General features: G+C 38.9%; 1 protein-coding gene across 2 annotated transcripts in view; it reads right to left on the reverse strand.

Annotated features, from left to right (window-relative positions):
• Window positions 1-666: 666 nt before the first annotated feature.
• The window catches only part of LOC137618169 (potassium voltage-gated channel protein Shaw-like), a 106,262-nt gene continuing 89,931 nt past the window's right edge, over window positions 667-16,997 (reverse strand). Inside the window, exon 7 of one of the 2 annotated variants that reach the window (XM_068348223.1) lies at window positions 667-2,928. In XM_068348223.1, the coding sequence (XP_068204324.1) occupies window positions 2,513-2,928 (416 nt within the window). In that variant the 3' untranslated portion in view covers window positions 667-2,512. Of the gene's footprint in view, window positions 2,929-7,503; window positions 7,738-16,997 lie in introns of those variants that run through there. The other variant, XM_068348224.1, reaches the window with a different exon arrangement.

Here is a 16,997-nt window from a genome sequence, read left to right on the forward strand (position 1 = left end):
TTCTGTTTTGATGTAGACTACTTCCCAAAATTGGAAGTGCCATTGTAGATAGCGATTCTCAGGATTAGTATCAAAATAATAAATTTCATTATTGAAATTCTGCTTTTAGTACTTTTTTTTTTTAATTTTGGGTGAATTTCAACAGGTAATAATTATCCAAGTTATTTTATTGTTTACATTTGCTGATCACGCGAACATTATCGAGAATATGAATGTACTTGGTACAGAACAAAAACTTAAAACAATATAGGTGACATCATATCATAACTTATTTAAAACACCTGATACGAAACATTGTGTTGCATATACATACTGTACACCAATAATTTACAGCCTACCACAGTTTTGTATTGATGGTATATTTATTAATAACTACTCTGATGTGAATCATAGTGGAGTTTTTAAATAATTGTTACTACTGTAATCGCATACAACGCTACGCGCCATGAAAACTAACCTTGCAGGCTACCTCCAAATTTATTTGATTCTCCCATTTCTACTGAATTTATAATACTAATGATAATACACACATCTCTCCCTTCCTCCACACATACATACACAAACACACACACACACACATATATATATATATATATATATATATATATATATATATATATATATATATATATATATATACTGTATATATATTCCTTTCTGAGAGGGGTACTTTAATGTGGTGAAAGGGTTTGTGTATTGCCATGCTTAGGAAAGCTGTACTAGTCAGCGCCACCCGTACTAGGTTGGTTTACTGTGAACGATCAGACAAAAATCTCCCATCATCACCAATCCGCAGTTGGCCAGCGTGGTGATGAAAACTAGACAAATCCCATCGTATAAACAAAGAAAAATAATTTTAACTTTATAACATCAAAACTAGAACTGATTTCTCATTATTTTTGTTATTCTTATTATTAGGTACAGAAATGTAGTTAACGAAGCAGCTGTCTAAACATTAAATCTCATAGGGATATCTCTTACAGTGATTTGACATTCTTGGCTTGTTTAGTTAATTTTCATTCAAGTATTTAAACAAAACTTTTAAATATTCTCGGAGAACTTGGCATAAGATCAATAAGAAATCTAGTTACGCTATCTATCTACAGTATTTGATTATTCATTATGCTTTCCTACAATTTCTGTTAACTTTACCTGTCCTTTATTCTCACTTAATACTTTTAATAAAAAAATGCTATACTCAAACATTCAGTATTATACATAACACATTTGTAAAATTAATTAAATGTACAGAATTTTTGTTTAAATACTGTATCTACTTTAACTAAATCACTAATAAGTTTATCAGTTACTACTTATTTGCTTTAAATTGTATTCTTATAAAAAATAAACAGTATTTAGCAATAAATTTACTGTTGATGCATATACAATAAACAAATACATAAGCTGTATATGTATAAATATACAGATCTGTACAGTAAGCAGGATTGCATGTCTTTGTGTACTTGTTTAAATTCAAGAATACTCAGTCAATACACTGTATGTTGGAAATGTGCATATACTGTACATACATATTCAAGGATTTTTGTTTTATAAATACACACATACATATACATGAAATTATATATAGACATGTTTTTATAACCTGGTTCCTCAAAATGAAAAAATCATCAAAGAATTCCAATTTCATGGATATTTACAAAAAATCTTTTAGATGGTCCATAATAAAATACAAAAGGCTATGTACTTGAAAAAATTTCATATTCACGAAAACATTTTCATTACATTTGTATATCATGTTTACACTAGACAATATTTTCTATCCATTGAAAAAAATGGTAATCAATGAGTGGGTATGAGCACAGCACATATCCTTTCATAAGATTAAAGCTCAGAACGTGTGGGAAGATGAGAATGAGTTCTCCCACACAAGATGAACTTCATATACTGCCGACTCACCCTTGGAACATCACTAGTTAAAGAAAATGTTGTGGACAATAGAAGTTTGGTGTTGTCTGTTTCATCATAAAATCAGGTGAATACGATAAGGTCATGAAGATCATTGCCAGTTTTGGTCCTTTATGAAAAAGGAGACAATGGTGCTAATATCCTGTGTCAACAAACATGCAGGCAAACAGTGCAGTAGTAGTAGAATTAGTTTGCATTCGAAGTATCATTGTCTTCAGAACATCAAAATAATTAAAATAATTTATAAAGATCATCATACAATAAACATGAAAGGATCACAGTACAGTGTCTGTTATGGGACACTCTTGCTGGCAGGGGATGCATCTAACGTCTTGACAGTCTTTTTGGTATATAGTTTTCCTTCTTCTCTGGCCAGTCCTTTTTTGCACTCTTTTACAATATTTTTATTCCACTCGATAGTAGATAAAACACTGTATCTATTAACGTTTGATGGTACTTACACAAACACTGCTAGTCAAGCAAGACTATTTTGAGCACTTCTTCTTCAATGAATCCCTCTCAAACTATCTTCATGAAAGTATACGGCAGTGACTCACATAACATTAGCTCCTCCAGTTGTTGAAGGTTACACGGTGCTCGGGGTGAGGCCTCCAGGGGAGTCTGATCCTTGGGGACTAGTCTCCCCTGTTCCTGTAGTCTGGTCATTATCTGGTCCACGAAGGCCCCCAAGAGAGCCAGAAGAGGACCCCAAGAGAGGGCGTGTTGGGGATGGTGGGGGTGATGGGGAATGGTGAGGACAGGAAGTTGGAGGGGGCGCTTGTAATTGTAAAGGAGCAGGAATACAGGGAGGAATAGTTGAAGGGAGCTGGGCTGGCTGTGCTAAAGCCATTTGCGCCATAGTGGCAATGGGGAAAAGTGGTTGAAGAGGGGCAGTGGGACCTCCACCTGCCCCCGTCTGGGATAATAGTGGGGCCTTGAGGGCCGTCTCTAAGCCTACGCCATTGGGGTTCAAGGTAACAGACAGACCCATGCCCATGCCAACTGTAAGAGAGAGGGAGAGATACAGTGGTGTTAGCGCTACACACATTGCAGCCGCGCTGCCAGCATGCTGCCACACTTGCTACGTCTAGACATACATGAGCAAAATGGCTGTTAAATCAGAAGACATCAATTTCCATCAAAATAAATACATATAGTCTAGTCTGAGAGGTTTTCTCCTCCCACACATGCCACATCTACACTAGAAGCAGTACTGCATCATGGCAGGGGCCTTAGCTTGGGTTCCTCATTGTACAGCACTAGCTAGGCTAAATCATTACATAATTACAAGTATGATATTTTATATACTTTATATGTATTGATGTGTGTGTGTATATATATATATATATATATATATATATATATATATATATATATATATATATATATATATACACACACATACACATTCATATGAATATCTACAATACCCAATACTCTCTGTATGCATTTTCTCAAAAGTTAAAAGCAATAGTAAGATCACTGCAAGCAGCAAAAATAAAATAATGCAAGAAATTTGTATTTGAATTTCTAGACCATAAGAAAATGCAGACAGATTTCAGTTGTTCCAAATGATATTCTACATAAGACTTTGCACAAATGATAGATCTGGACATGGCAGCCTTCCTTTTTATACTGGATATCTGTCTTACTTAAGATTTTCTTGTTCGTTGTCTCACAGAGAAAATAGGTGGTGGAAAGTATATCAGTGATCAGAGAGCTACACTTTTGGGGCATCATTTTTAAGAGCCAAGTGTAGGACTAAATAGTAAGAATATACTCGTAAAAAAAGGGATGTAACTGAACCCAAGTCAATACTGGGCTGCCACTGTTGGTAATCCTTTAAAAATGCTTAAATCATAAGTAAAACACAGCAATTGTGAGTGGGCTTGGATACATTGGGAATTTTAAATTTATATATTCCATAGTCCACATATTTTGGATATCAATTACCACGCAAATGCATATAGATTCCTTTTTAGAATTAATATATCATTTACCTTAGTTCGAACACATTGCAGTTGCTCCCAAAGATGCCTCATTTTTGTAATGTTTGAGTGATGTTTCAAAACTTGGCTTAACAGGTTTTCTTTGATTTTTTCCTAATATCTGGGTAAATCTGTATGCTTACCAACACATCTTCAACTTCAATCAAATTTAGTGTGGAAATAAATGTTGCCATTTAAATTTGTGTAAAGTTAGTTTTGAAATACTGCAAGACAATTCCCATTGGGGAGGAAATGATACTGTACTTCCTGATTTTTTTAATGCCAACAATTATAGAAAGGCATTTAAACAAATGGAAATTCAATAAATAACCGTGGTTAAATTAAAATAATGTAAATCACAACAATAATAAAATATTCATGTGGTATGACACATGAGTATGACCATGAGCTATAACTTTAATAGCCAATTTTGCAATTGTATAAATCATAACCTTCATGATGCAAAAGTAAATGGATTAAAGTAGGAAAGTTTTGTCAAAGATTATGTTGACCAAGAGCAATCAAATGTAATGTATGACTGGTAAGATTTTCAAATGAGAGCTGTAAATTTCGAAGAAGACTGATTACCTGTTATCGTGCTTAGTAGAAAAAGACTACAGTACAGTACTTAACAGGGAAAACAGCAGTTCTATGATAGGGTAGCAGAATACGATGCCAATACTGTGCCATACTTAGATTATAGAGTGTTATCCATAAGCATGTGAATTTGTACCATATTACTCAACTAAACTGATGAGATATCCTAGTCTTACCTGATAAAGGTGTGCTTAAAATCATGCGGCTCTTACACCGTAAAAGGGAAATACTGTACAATATCTTGAAGTAACCCTCTTCCTAAGATATTTTGAGTATGTACAGTGTTTCTCATGGGACCTGTTTACATAAATCAATACGGTAACATCCTAAATGAAAATGAACAGTAATTCAATATATCAGTTTGAAAATAACATGGAAGCTCTATGAATGCTGTGTTATAAAGTTACATTAATTTAGTATACTTACAAAAAATTACACTAGCTTTCTATTTCTAAAAATTATCTTACAATAGAATTGCAACACTTGTAATTCAGATTTCTAGACCTAGTACGAATACTGACATGGTTTCAAACATATTCTCTGGTATCTGTCAATGAAGAAAATAATGCTCAAGAAAATTCAATGTTTAAGTCACAAAACACAATTAATTATCTGAATGACCAAATAAAAAGAATCTTCACCTATAACTAAAGCATCGTAAGTGTATTCTCTATCTTACAAAAAAAAAAAAGAAAAAAAATCTCCAGTGGAAAAGCAGAGTCCATGATACAACAATTCACTTGTTGATGCTGTTTAAATAACAAAGATCTTGCACACTATCCAAAGAAAAATTTGAAAATTTGTTCACTTACAGAATTCCAATTTCTGGGCTGCTGTTACTTTTTGAGAAATAAATTTCTGAAAAATAAGCATGTCATTGAGCTCCATTTAAATACAGTATCTTGATAAAACTTAGGAAGATGTATATTCTGATATACAAACAAAGGATATCGTGTGCACACTATTGCACTGAAAATAATGAGTAAATTTCAAATACTAAAAGTTACAAGGGATTACCCTGTTAACATTTTACTGCTACCAATGACAACCAAATAATCTCAAATATGTTAAATTATATATGTTATACCTTAAATAATGGTGCAAGAAAATAATCCAATATAACCTAACAATGAAAGACTGATAAGATGAAAATTGTGAAACTTGATGTGTATGCTCATGAATTTAAATTCCTGGTAGTATTGTGAGAGCTGTGTAATCTTCACAAATCAAATGATCTTTAAGTTGCCTATCTTAATTCTACTAATGTAAACAAGAGGGTGGCTGACCATCAATGAATTTAGTACCATCAATGAATTTAGCATTCACAAATAATGGTGAATTTAGTACCATCAATGAATTTAGCATTCACAAATAATGGTTCAATTCTAAACAGTCAAAGTTACAAAGAATAATACTGGTACAGAACTTTATTTCAGAGGGATTCTTGGTGTGTCTATCAAAGATATAGACTGCAAAGACCATACAGTACTGTACCTTAATTTTAAAAATCATGATTTGTAACTAATGCCTAAAGAAAAATGTAATCAACAATCACCTACACCGCATAATATTACCATACAATTTTATAATGTTTGACAATGCTTTATTTCAGCCAAATAATTGAGTAAAAATATATATGTTGCCTTACACCATTGATGCACCAGCATCCTATGGTTTACTTTAATCCATTTTACTCTACACTTATGTTATATAGGATCAAAACACAGTAGAAAACCGCAATAAAACCGTTACTCTCTTACATACTAGGTTAATGTAAACTTTCTTACTTTATAAAAAGTATTCCAAAACAGAATACAGTAATAAAATAACTAGCCTTTTACTAAGATCATGTGTGAGCATCATGATATAGCTTATTACAGTACTTGAAACATGACATTTAGAATCAAAATGTGCTAGTACTTAGTCATAAATAATTTCATGGAGAAACTTTGTCACTTTCAACATAAAACTATTTCGTTTTAGTCCTCCCAGAGAAAAAAAATCGCCATAGTATTCCTTTCCAAAAAAATTTATTAAGAAATTAAGTAAATAAAAAACTTTCAACTCTTCCCACACTGAAGACTTGAAATATAAGGAAGTTTAGTTACCAAGTCTTGTTCATAAGAGAGAGAACCCTTCATGTATGATACTGGTAACACTGACTAAATTGCTGTAACTTTAAACCTCTAATGACAGTTATTCAGCATACTTCACAAGCCTTACAAAGTAAGACCTCATGTACAATACTATATAGTGCTATAATAACTAAATATAAAAGTAAAATATTGTATGAGCAAAAATCTATTCTTGTTCTAAGAAACTTGACTATTACCTTAATGTGGAAGAACAGTGCCCAGGAATAAAAAATCACCAATATAAAAGACATTTGTTCTGAGCTCCTTATGCATTAGAATTTTTTCCCCCAGACTTCTGCTGTTCTAGCTGTGCGTGTCTTATTTGGTGACAGTCACATATTTCTTTCTGATATTACTGTCAGTCGGGTAAAAGTAAAAAAGTTAATACTAGAAATAAAATTATTTTTCTGTCAGAAATCCATTTTCAATAACAAATAAACAAAATTCACCTGGTTATACTCACTGTAATTTAAGAGTAGTTTCCTTAAGCAGAGGCTGAATTAAAGTAAAAAAAATAAAAAAATCTCCCACAAGAGAAGACACTGTACATCTCAAAATTTTCACAACTAACACTCTAAACATAAGTATGGCACCAATCTTAGTAAAGGCAGTACTTTTACAGAAGCAAAGTACAGTACGCAATGGAAGGTATGAAGGTATTACATGGAAGGAGAATTTGGTTTAACTGCTAAGTTGTTTGTCTGTTTTAAAGGTTTATACATTATAGATTTGGTTGTAAAGTGCCCTCTGGTGAGAGCTCATTTGGGATCAAGGTTCTCCGTTGGGGTGCTGTTACGAGACACGAACTCTTAGTCCATGAATGGAACTCATGTGAGGGAGGAGATGGTTTTACGGGATTTACTATTGATATTCTTTATTATTTTTTGTTGTTGTCATTTGGAATCAAGTTACAACAGCTTATGGTACAAAATAACCATTTACTTTCCCTTGTGGTGGCCACTACACATGATAACATCTGCCATGGTGGGCTGGGTGTGGCTGCTGGACCTCTTAGAACCCAGTAATTTTGTTTGAGGGCATGTCACTACCTTTAGATGTACCATTAGTCGTGGAATTAGGGGCATCGTTGCCTGAAAAAGTAACATTAGTGAATGTCAGTACAAATGAGAAGAATAGGAAGGCTCACATATAACTCACCTTGCTCTGGACAAAGCAAACCATTGGGAAAACAATACTAAGGAAAAATCAATAGCAGAAAAAAAGTTGGGTTAGAAGAAGCATCAAGTTGTCCAGAACTTGTTATGGATTACAGTATGAACCTTTTGAAAAAGGGCAACAGCTGAGTGATAAGAGACACCCAAGAAGACATGTGCAGGAAGTAAAAAGTAATAGTTCTAGATGCTGAATAATAATGCTTTGTGAGGAGAATAGTGAAATTTGTGAACAAGATCAGTAAAAGCGCAGAAAACTAAATTTTTTTCCATGCTGGTACACTTCTCTGAGAAGCCTTACTTATAGTCCTCTAAACTCTGCCTGATGGCCTTACAAAGATGGCTGGGATGGTAAAGATGAAACAATAATTATTCACACAAGTTTCTGGCAATGGATTCACTTATCAAACAGGCATCACAGTGCTTGTCCAGTAACTGAAACCATAAGTACAGTGGTAATTGTTATAACATCAAACCTACAGCATCCTAAAGCCAAACAAGCCGAGGAAGGGCAAGTTTAGGGCTTCTGGAAGTGGTATAGCAAAGAAAAGAACTGTATAGTTTTAGTAGACTATAAAGGGATTTAGCAAAGACAAAATAAAAAATAAATCATTTTTGGTGATATCAAAGGACTGAATCAGTTAAATCAGAATTCAGTAAAATAGGTTTTGCTAAGTAAAAAAATTAGTCACACTCACTTTACTGTCCTGATGAAAGTTTCTCAAAAAATAATGTGACTTTGAGCAGTCTTTTAGTATATGAACATTCTAGAAATTGTGAGAGGTTTAATTATCAGGCACCTTAGGATATAAACAGCAGGAGCTATAATATATATAGATATATATATAGCTATATATATAACATATATATGAATGTCATAGATGAATAGGATATATTGGGAAAATGGTTGGCATGGAGGAAATAGAAGACAGGGTGGGGATACTACGCAATAATTAGCTTGGTGTACAATCACACTCAATACAAACATCCCTAAATATTAGCATACTCACAACAAATGTATCTTATGCATATGACTTGACAACACTTAAGGATTTGACATGCAATCTGTAAATGGAAAATTTTCATCATGTTGGGGTTGGGAAAAAAAAAGGACACAAAATAATCTTGATGACATTGTATCAACCATACCCTAGAGGCAACGTGGAGCTGTTGTTTTATATATGATGGGGGATTCCAGTAGGCAGAGAACTGCTATGTGTGTGGAGAAAATGGGATAATCCAACAGATAAAGTCCTCTCTGTAAGGGGTAATAAATAGTTGTAAGCAGTTACAACTGCTATGTAGGTAATCTGGTTCAGATGAAGGGCTCAACAGGAGTAAATGGAGCAATTATTATCATATGGTGTATTTTTGTAATGTTATATTCATATCGTGAAGTCGGCACAGAGATCTTTGAAGCACAGCACTGGATGGGAGAATCAAAGCATACAGAAAGGAGTGAAAGTGCCCAAAGGGGAAAGGAAATATCTATATTTATATACTATAAGGTAGAGTAGAACAGATTAAATGAAACTAAGGAGAACAACCTGGAAACATATACAACAGGGGGCAGAAGGTTACCGGGCTGAGATGGATGAAGTTAGAAGGGGCATGGTTAGAGACTGGTCGTGAGACGTAGAAGTAGGAGAAAGAGGGCCTTGAGCTGTTTTCACAGCTTCGGAGGAAGGGACGAACTCTGCGAGATGTCCTAAATCTTTAGCATGGAGATCTGACCCTTGACTGGTGGCACGGACACAGCTCCTGGCGTCGGGATTGGAATGAAAGCTATGGCCTAAGCTAGTTGTGCGCCCAAGAAAGGACTTCTTAGAACTTCGCATCGAAGACTTTTTTGATGAACGCAATGGGGAAGATTGGGATCCTCGAAGGGGGGACACCTGGGTACCACTGTTTGAGGAGGTGGTCTTGGAATTGGAGGATGCCATGACTGAGGCTGCACTGTAATTATTAAGCAGAGCAGCAGGAGCCATTGCATGTGTGTTGAGGTTTGTGGGTGGGAGCGCCATATATGTGTTGGAGATAGCAGTTGGTTCAGCCACATATGTGTTGGAGAGGGCGTTGGGTTGGATACCCATTGTAGGAGTGGGAGGTGGAGGGGGGCAGCACACTCCCCCAAACTGCAGATGGTTGTTTAGACTCAACATGGGGATCACCTCGTCTCGATTTCCTACCAAACAAATAAATGATATCAGGTCACCTTTGCAAGCACACCATGGTTAACCTTTTGACATTTGACATTGTATCTGCTCTAGCAGATACCTTAAAAGACACAATCATTCTTCCACTCTTTCACACCAAGCACAACTGATCCCCAAAACTTAAAATGAATAATTTTCACAATTGCTTAAAAAGTTTATTTTTTCAAAATTTTTCTTGTTTAATGTTCATGTGTAACATTCTGATGTGGAGACTTGAAACATAAGTCACTTTGATGACGCTTTATTCTAAAATAAACTCAAATGCCCTTTAGTTAACAAAAGTTACTACTTTCTTTATCCTTATTATTAAAAATGAGACCTTTTTCTTACTTACATTTTGTTCTCTGGCTTGACAATCAATTCACTGGTTTGCTTTTTTTCTTTTCCAGCATTTATTTTTCTTTTCTGTAAACAGTAGTTCTCAACGCAAAAACCCTGGTACTTCTCTTTTACTGGCATCTTTCACTGTATTTTCTAAAGCAATAAAGCAAATTTATAATCATTTAAATAACTGAAGTACATCTCTCATTTTAATTTATGAAATTGAAGTGGAAATTATGTGATAGCATCGAGCTCTATATAATTTTATACTTCATCTTTCCCTTTACCTTTGAAATAACCAAATTTACATATAAACCTATCCAAACAGTTAAGCCTCACCACTGGACAAAATTAGATGAAGAAAATACTTTGCATTATGGTAGGGAAAGTTTTACAACTTCCTCATCTACAAGTCAATAGTAAAATAACTTAAAAGGCAGCAACAATTGTATTTTTTCTTGAGACATACTGGCATGGGTACAACCTTCAATTTTTCCTTGAGAAGACAAGTAACAAATTATTTAATTTTATGCAAATCCTGGAGTAAAATGTAAATTGCTTCATCACCAAATAGAATGTGTAATGAAGAATTCCTACTCTTGAATAATAAAACTGTTTACAAAAGATTAGTAGTACTCTTGAAAAAAAAGGTCAAGTCTCAAAATTCAAAATCTGAGAGAAAATGCTGACAAACTAACCCTTGTATTATAAAAGGTAATGTTAATCCTTTAAATTGTCATCCAGAAATAAACCTTCTTAATACTGTTTGAGAATACAAAAACATCACATATATAAACATTTATAGCAAAAAGTATACACAGTAGTAAAAAATGGTATTTTTATTTTAAAATAAATTCTTAAATATACTTACCAGGTAGTTACATATATATAGCTTTAATCCCGCGTTTCATCGCGCGCACGACAGAAATTCAAATTTCGCGGCAATCACCGCCAGGTGAGCCGGTGGTCATACCTGAGTGCCCTCTCAGTAGGTAACTGGAACCATTCCCAACATTCCTCAGAAATTCCATGCCCCTGTTTTCAGAGGGGAGGAGGGAGGGCCCTTTTATATATGTAACTACCAGGTAAGTATATTTAAAAATTCATTTTAAAATAAAAATACCATTTTTAAATATGTAACTTCACTTGTAGTTACATATATATAGCTGATTTACACCATTGGTGGTGGGTTAGAAAACCTCAATCCCGTCAGGAATTCGTATAATTATTAATAGCTACAAATTAGCAGTATCAATAATCTGGTTCTTACCTGATAAGGAAGCTGGCTTCATAGATATCCTGCCTCATTTGCCTGCATTCCTTAAGAGACTCAGCGATCCACCCAGGGGGCTGTAAAAGTCTCTGTGGGGCTGCCACAAGGTCCTCGACCTTAGCGTGGCTAGGCCTCCACCCTTGCTATCCTGACATAGCCATGGACAATGATTCTGACCACCTACTCAAAAAAAACTAAAAACACACACCATAAAAACTAACTTGACTTGCATCCCAGACAGTGGAAGGCTGCAACAACCTTCACAGACAACCTATGATACCAAGTACAAGAAAAAGGCAAGTGTATATAATAAAAAAGGTTATAGGGTAGAGGCAGTAATACCTTCTCCAACTACGAAGCCAGAGGTAACATACGGACCCAGGGAGCAAGAATCTTCATATTGGGTCTGGACTTCTTTAAGGTAGCAGTCTGCGAAGATTGATTTACTTCGCCAAAAAGTCGCCTCCAAGATTAACTTCATTGACGTATTGTGTCTATAAGCCATAGAAGTCGCTACAGCTCTAACCTCGTGTGGTTTTAAATTAAGGATTGGAAAGCTTCTTTTCTCAAAATTCTGGCGAGCTTCCCTTATCAAATCCTTAATAAAAAATACCAAAGCATTCTTTGATAAAGGTAAAGAGGGCTTTTTAACTGAGCACCAGAGGCTGTCTGCTTGTCCTCTCAGGTTTTTGGACACTTGAAGATAAAATTTCAGAGCTCTCACTGAACAACGGCCTCTCTCCTTTTCCCGTCCTACTAAGTGAGATAACCCGGGAATGGTAAAGGATCTGTGCCAAGGTCAAGAAGGATTCTCATTCTTGGCGAGAAAGCCTAGCTGAAGGGAGCAAACTGCTTTGTCTCCATTAAAGCCCACCTTCTTGCTGATGGCTTGCAACTCTCCTACTCTTAGCTGTAGCCAATGCAACTAGGAATAGAGTCTTTTTAGTAAGATCCTTCCAAGAAGCCTTGTCAAGAGGTTCAAACCTGCTTGAGGTCAAAAAGGCCAGGACTACATCCAGGTTCAAAGAGGGGGTTAGGTTGTCCTTTCTCTTAGCTGTCTCAAAAGATCTAATGAGGTCCGAGAAATCCTTGTTTCCTGACACCTCAATGTGTCTGTGACGAAAGACAGAGGCTAGCATGCTGCGGTATCCCTTGATAGTTGATTCAGCCAACTTTTCTTTCGTTTGCAAATGCAACAGAAAGTCTACTATTTGGGCTATAGAGGTACTGGAAGAAGAAAATTTGCTAGTCCTACACCATTCTCTAAACACGTCCCACTTAGATTGGTAAACCTTAATTGTGGACGTCCTCCTAGCTCTTGCGATAGCTCGTGCAGCTTCCCTTGAAAAGCCCTTTGCTCTTGCCAGCTTTTCGATAGTCGAAAGGCAGCCAGATTGAGAGCGGTGAGATTCTGATGGTACCTCTCTATGTGTGGCTGTTTGAGTAGACCGCTCCGACTTGGTAACGCTCTGGGGGTATCTACCAGCCACTCCATCACTTCTGCAACCCAAGGTCTAGAGGTACTGGAAGAGGAAAATTTGCTAGTCCTACACCATTCTCTAAACACGTCCCACTTAGATTGGTAAACCTTAATTGTGGACGTCCTCCTAGCTCTCGCGATAGCTCGTGCAGCTTCCCTTGAAAAGCCCTTTGCTCTTGCCAGCTTTTCGATAGTCGAAAGGCAGTCAGATTGAGAGCGGTGAGATTCTGATGGTACCTCTCTATGTGTGGCTGTTTGAGTAGACCGCTCCGACTTGGTAACGCTCTGGGGGTATCTACCAGCCACTCCATCACTTCTGCAACCCAAGGTCTCATGGGCCAAAACGTAGCTATCAGGGTCATGCAGGCGTTGTTCGACTCCCTGAACTTTTTCAAGACTTTGTCCAGGATCTTGAATGGTGGAAAAGCGTACACGTTTAGTCCTTCCCAGTCCAACAGAAAGGCGTCCACCGCAACTGCTTCCTGGTCTGGGACTGGAGAGCAATAAACTGGTAACCACTTTGTCATCTGGGTAGCGAAGAGGTCTATAGAGGGTTCTCCCCACAGCATCCAAAGGCTGGTGCACACCTCGTGATGTAGGGTCCACTCTGTTGTGAGAACTTGTCTTCGTCTGCTGAGAAGATCCACCCTGACGTTCTTTTGCCCTTCTATGAAGCGTGTTATCATGGTTATGTCCCTCGCTTTCGCCCACAGTAGGAGATCTCTCGCTGCCTCGTAAAGGGAATCTGAACGAGTGCCTCCCTGCTTCCTGATGTAGGCCAATGCTGTGGTGTTGTCTGCGTTGACCTGAACTAATTTGCTCTGGACTTCTTCCTGGAAGTGCATTAGTGCTAGGTGAATGGCCACTAGCTCCTTGATGTTTATATGCCATTCCTTTTGAAACTCTTCCCACAGACCCGAAATCTCGGCCTTCCCCAGTGTTGCACCCCACCCCATGTCTGAGGTGTCTGAATACAACACTAGGTTGGGATTCCTCTGTTGCAGTTCGAAGCCTTCCAGGAGTTTGTTGGCATCGTCCCACCTACTCAAGTGATTCCTGATCCTCAGAAGAATCGGAATCCACGTTTCTAGACCTTGGTCTCATGTCCAATATTTTGAAAGGTGGAATTGAAGTCTTCCCAGGGATATGAACTGCTCGCTCGATGAGAGGGTACCCAGCAGATTCATCCATTCTCTTACAGAGCAGGTCCTTCTGTCTAGGACATGTTCCACCTTTCTCAGGCATTCTAGAATGCATTTCGGGGCTGGAAAAGCCCAAAAAACCACTGACTGAATCCTCATTCCCAGGTAGATGATGTTTTGTGAGGGTGTCAGCTGAGATTTGGCCAGATTTACCACCAGACCTAGCTGTTGCGTCAAAGACATTGTAACTTGAAGACCCTCCAGACACTTTTCTTGCGAGCTGGCTCTGATTAGCCAGTTGTCCAGGTACATTGATATCCGTACTCCCTTCAGATGTAGCCAGCGAGCCACGTTGGCAACCACTTGAGTGAAAACGTAGGGAGCCGTGCTCAGTCCAAAACAAAGTGCTTTGAACTGATAAGTAGTTTCTTGGTAAACGAATCTCAGAAATTTTCCGTAGTTCAGGTGGATTGGGACGTGGAAATACGCGTCTTGCAGATCTAATGACACCATCTAGTCTCCCTGTCTGGTGCCTGCAAGGACTGATGCAGAAGTCTTCATGGCAACCTTGACTTTGCTTAAGAACTTGTTCAGAGGACTTACATCCAGAACAGGTCTCCAACCCCCCGAGTTCTTCGGAACTAGAAAAAGTCTGTTGTAAAAACCCTCCGAATGCTTTTGATAGCATTAGGTTGACTTGCTCTTGAAGAGCTGCTGCCTTGTTCCCTGAGTATGTTGCTGTCAACTCTAAGGGTTCTGACGAAAGAGGAGGCCTTCTCAGGAAGGGGATCTTGTAACCCTCCTTCAAGACATCGATTGTCCAGTCGTCCGCCCCCTTTTGGCTCCACTCTTGCCAATAGTGGGATAACCTGGCTCCTACTTGTGTCTGGAGGTTGCAGGGCTCACTTCCTTGTCTTAGGTTGCTGCTTTGAGAATTTGCGAGGTTGTCCTCCAGCAGCAATTCTCTGATTCCCTCTTAAAAGGGCTCTCCCACAAAAGGGCTGGAGAGTGGGAGGAGCTTCCTTTTACTTCCTGGCTAAAAAGCTAGCCGGGAGGACTTTCTTGGCAGTCCTGGTGATAAGGTCTTGCGTCGCTTATTGCGCAAGAGCTACCGACAAGTCCTTCACTATATCAGAAGGGAAGAGATGGTTACCCAAAGGAGCATACAACAGCTCTGATTTCTGAGCGAGGGTCAATCCTGACGACAGGAAGGAACACAGCATAGCCCTCTTCTTAATAACTCCTGCCGTGAAAAGGGCGGAGAGTTTGACGGACCCATCCCTCACGGCCTTATTAAGACAGGCAATCAGATGCATCTGTGCCTCGTTCTTTGGATCTGTGACCTCTGCGAGGGCTCCGAGAGTCCAGTCCATGAGGGTGATGACTTCTATAGTTCAAAAGATGCCCTTCAGCAAGTGATCCATCTCCGACGTGGTCCACATTACCTTCGACGTGGTCATGGCTGACCTGCGTGAGGCGTCAACGAGTCTGGAGAAGTCCCCCTGGGAGGAGGCAGGAACTCCCAAACTGAGAACCTCCCCAGTCTCATACCACACACTGGATCTGGAGGCCAGTCTAGTAGGGGAAAAAGAAAAGGTCTTCCCTAGATCCTTTCTCTGGGAAATCCACTCATTTAGAGTTAAGAAAGCTCTCTTGACTGATCTGGCAAGAACCGTTTTCTTGAACGAGGAAGGTTTCTGGGGTCTGCCCTTCAAAAACTGTGAGGGCGGGCTTTGAGGCAAAGCCTGTGTAAAGTCCTCCAGATACAATTCCGCTAGAACCGCCAGCAATCTCTTCAGATCAGCTGTATGAAGCATTTCCAGGGTTTCCCCTTCTGAAATTTCATCTAAGGGGATAGCGATCTCTGGGGTAGAATGAGTAGGAGACACACCCGCCTCATCCAGTCGATTCTCGTCGTCCAGTATGTTTTCATCATGCTGTGATGGAACGTCGTGCATGATTCCAGCAAGTTGCGAGGAAGCGTCACGCTTGCGTGTGTCCTGCCAACCTCCCGCATGTTTCGAGGAAGAGTCATGCTTACGTGCTTCCAGCATGCGTCCATCATGCTGCGAGGAAGCGTCAACACTGCGTCCGGCGTGCTGCGAGGGAGTGTCTTGCTCGCATGCGTCCAGCATGTCGCGAGGGAGCGTTAACTGCAAGTCCTGCATGACGCGAGGGAGAGACAACTGAGCGTCTACCATGCTGCAGGGAAAAGTCCTGATTGCATGCGTCAAGCATGCGTGCAAGGGAGCGTCTACTGGGGTTGTCTGGCCAAAAGGAGGAGAAACCCCTTTCTACATCTCCCAATCCGGGGGAGGGGGAGAAGCGTGCACAGAAGTAAAGCGTGCGCCCTCTTCCTCCAACGAACTCATGTGCCTTACGCAACTGCTTATGCGCTGACACGTCGTTTTCCTCCAAAAGAAAAACTTCTGGCGAGCTCCAGTTACTGTAGGATGGTTGTTGGAACTTAGCAGGAGACCTACGTCTCTTGTAAGGCCTTGAAAGAAGAGGTTGACACCAACCACGTCTAGGTCTTGCGTCCTCCGACGAGGACGAACACTTCCTCATCTCGCCTTTCCTGTGGCGAGGGGGAGCGTCCTGGGTTGCGTCAACAGGATCGCTCGAGGGGACGTCCGTTCGTTGTTTAACGTCTCTCATCCCCCTTCACCTTTCGACTTTCCTTCTCCCAGGGGTTGGGGAGCATGGAAGAGGTCCTGGGCTAGGAGTATGACAGACACGAACGGACG

The sequence above is a fragment of the Palaemon carinicauda genome, chromosome 24 (genome assembly GCF_036898095.1).
Source record: "Palaemon carinicauda isolate YSFRI2023 chromosome 24, ASM3689809v2, whole genome shotgun sequence".
Taxonomy (NCBI): Eukaryota; Metazoa; Arthropoda; class Malacostraca; order Decapoda; family Palaemonidae; genus Palaemon; species Palaemon carinicauda.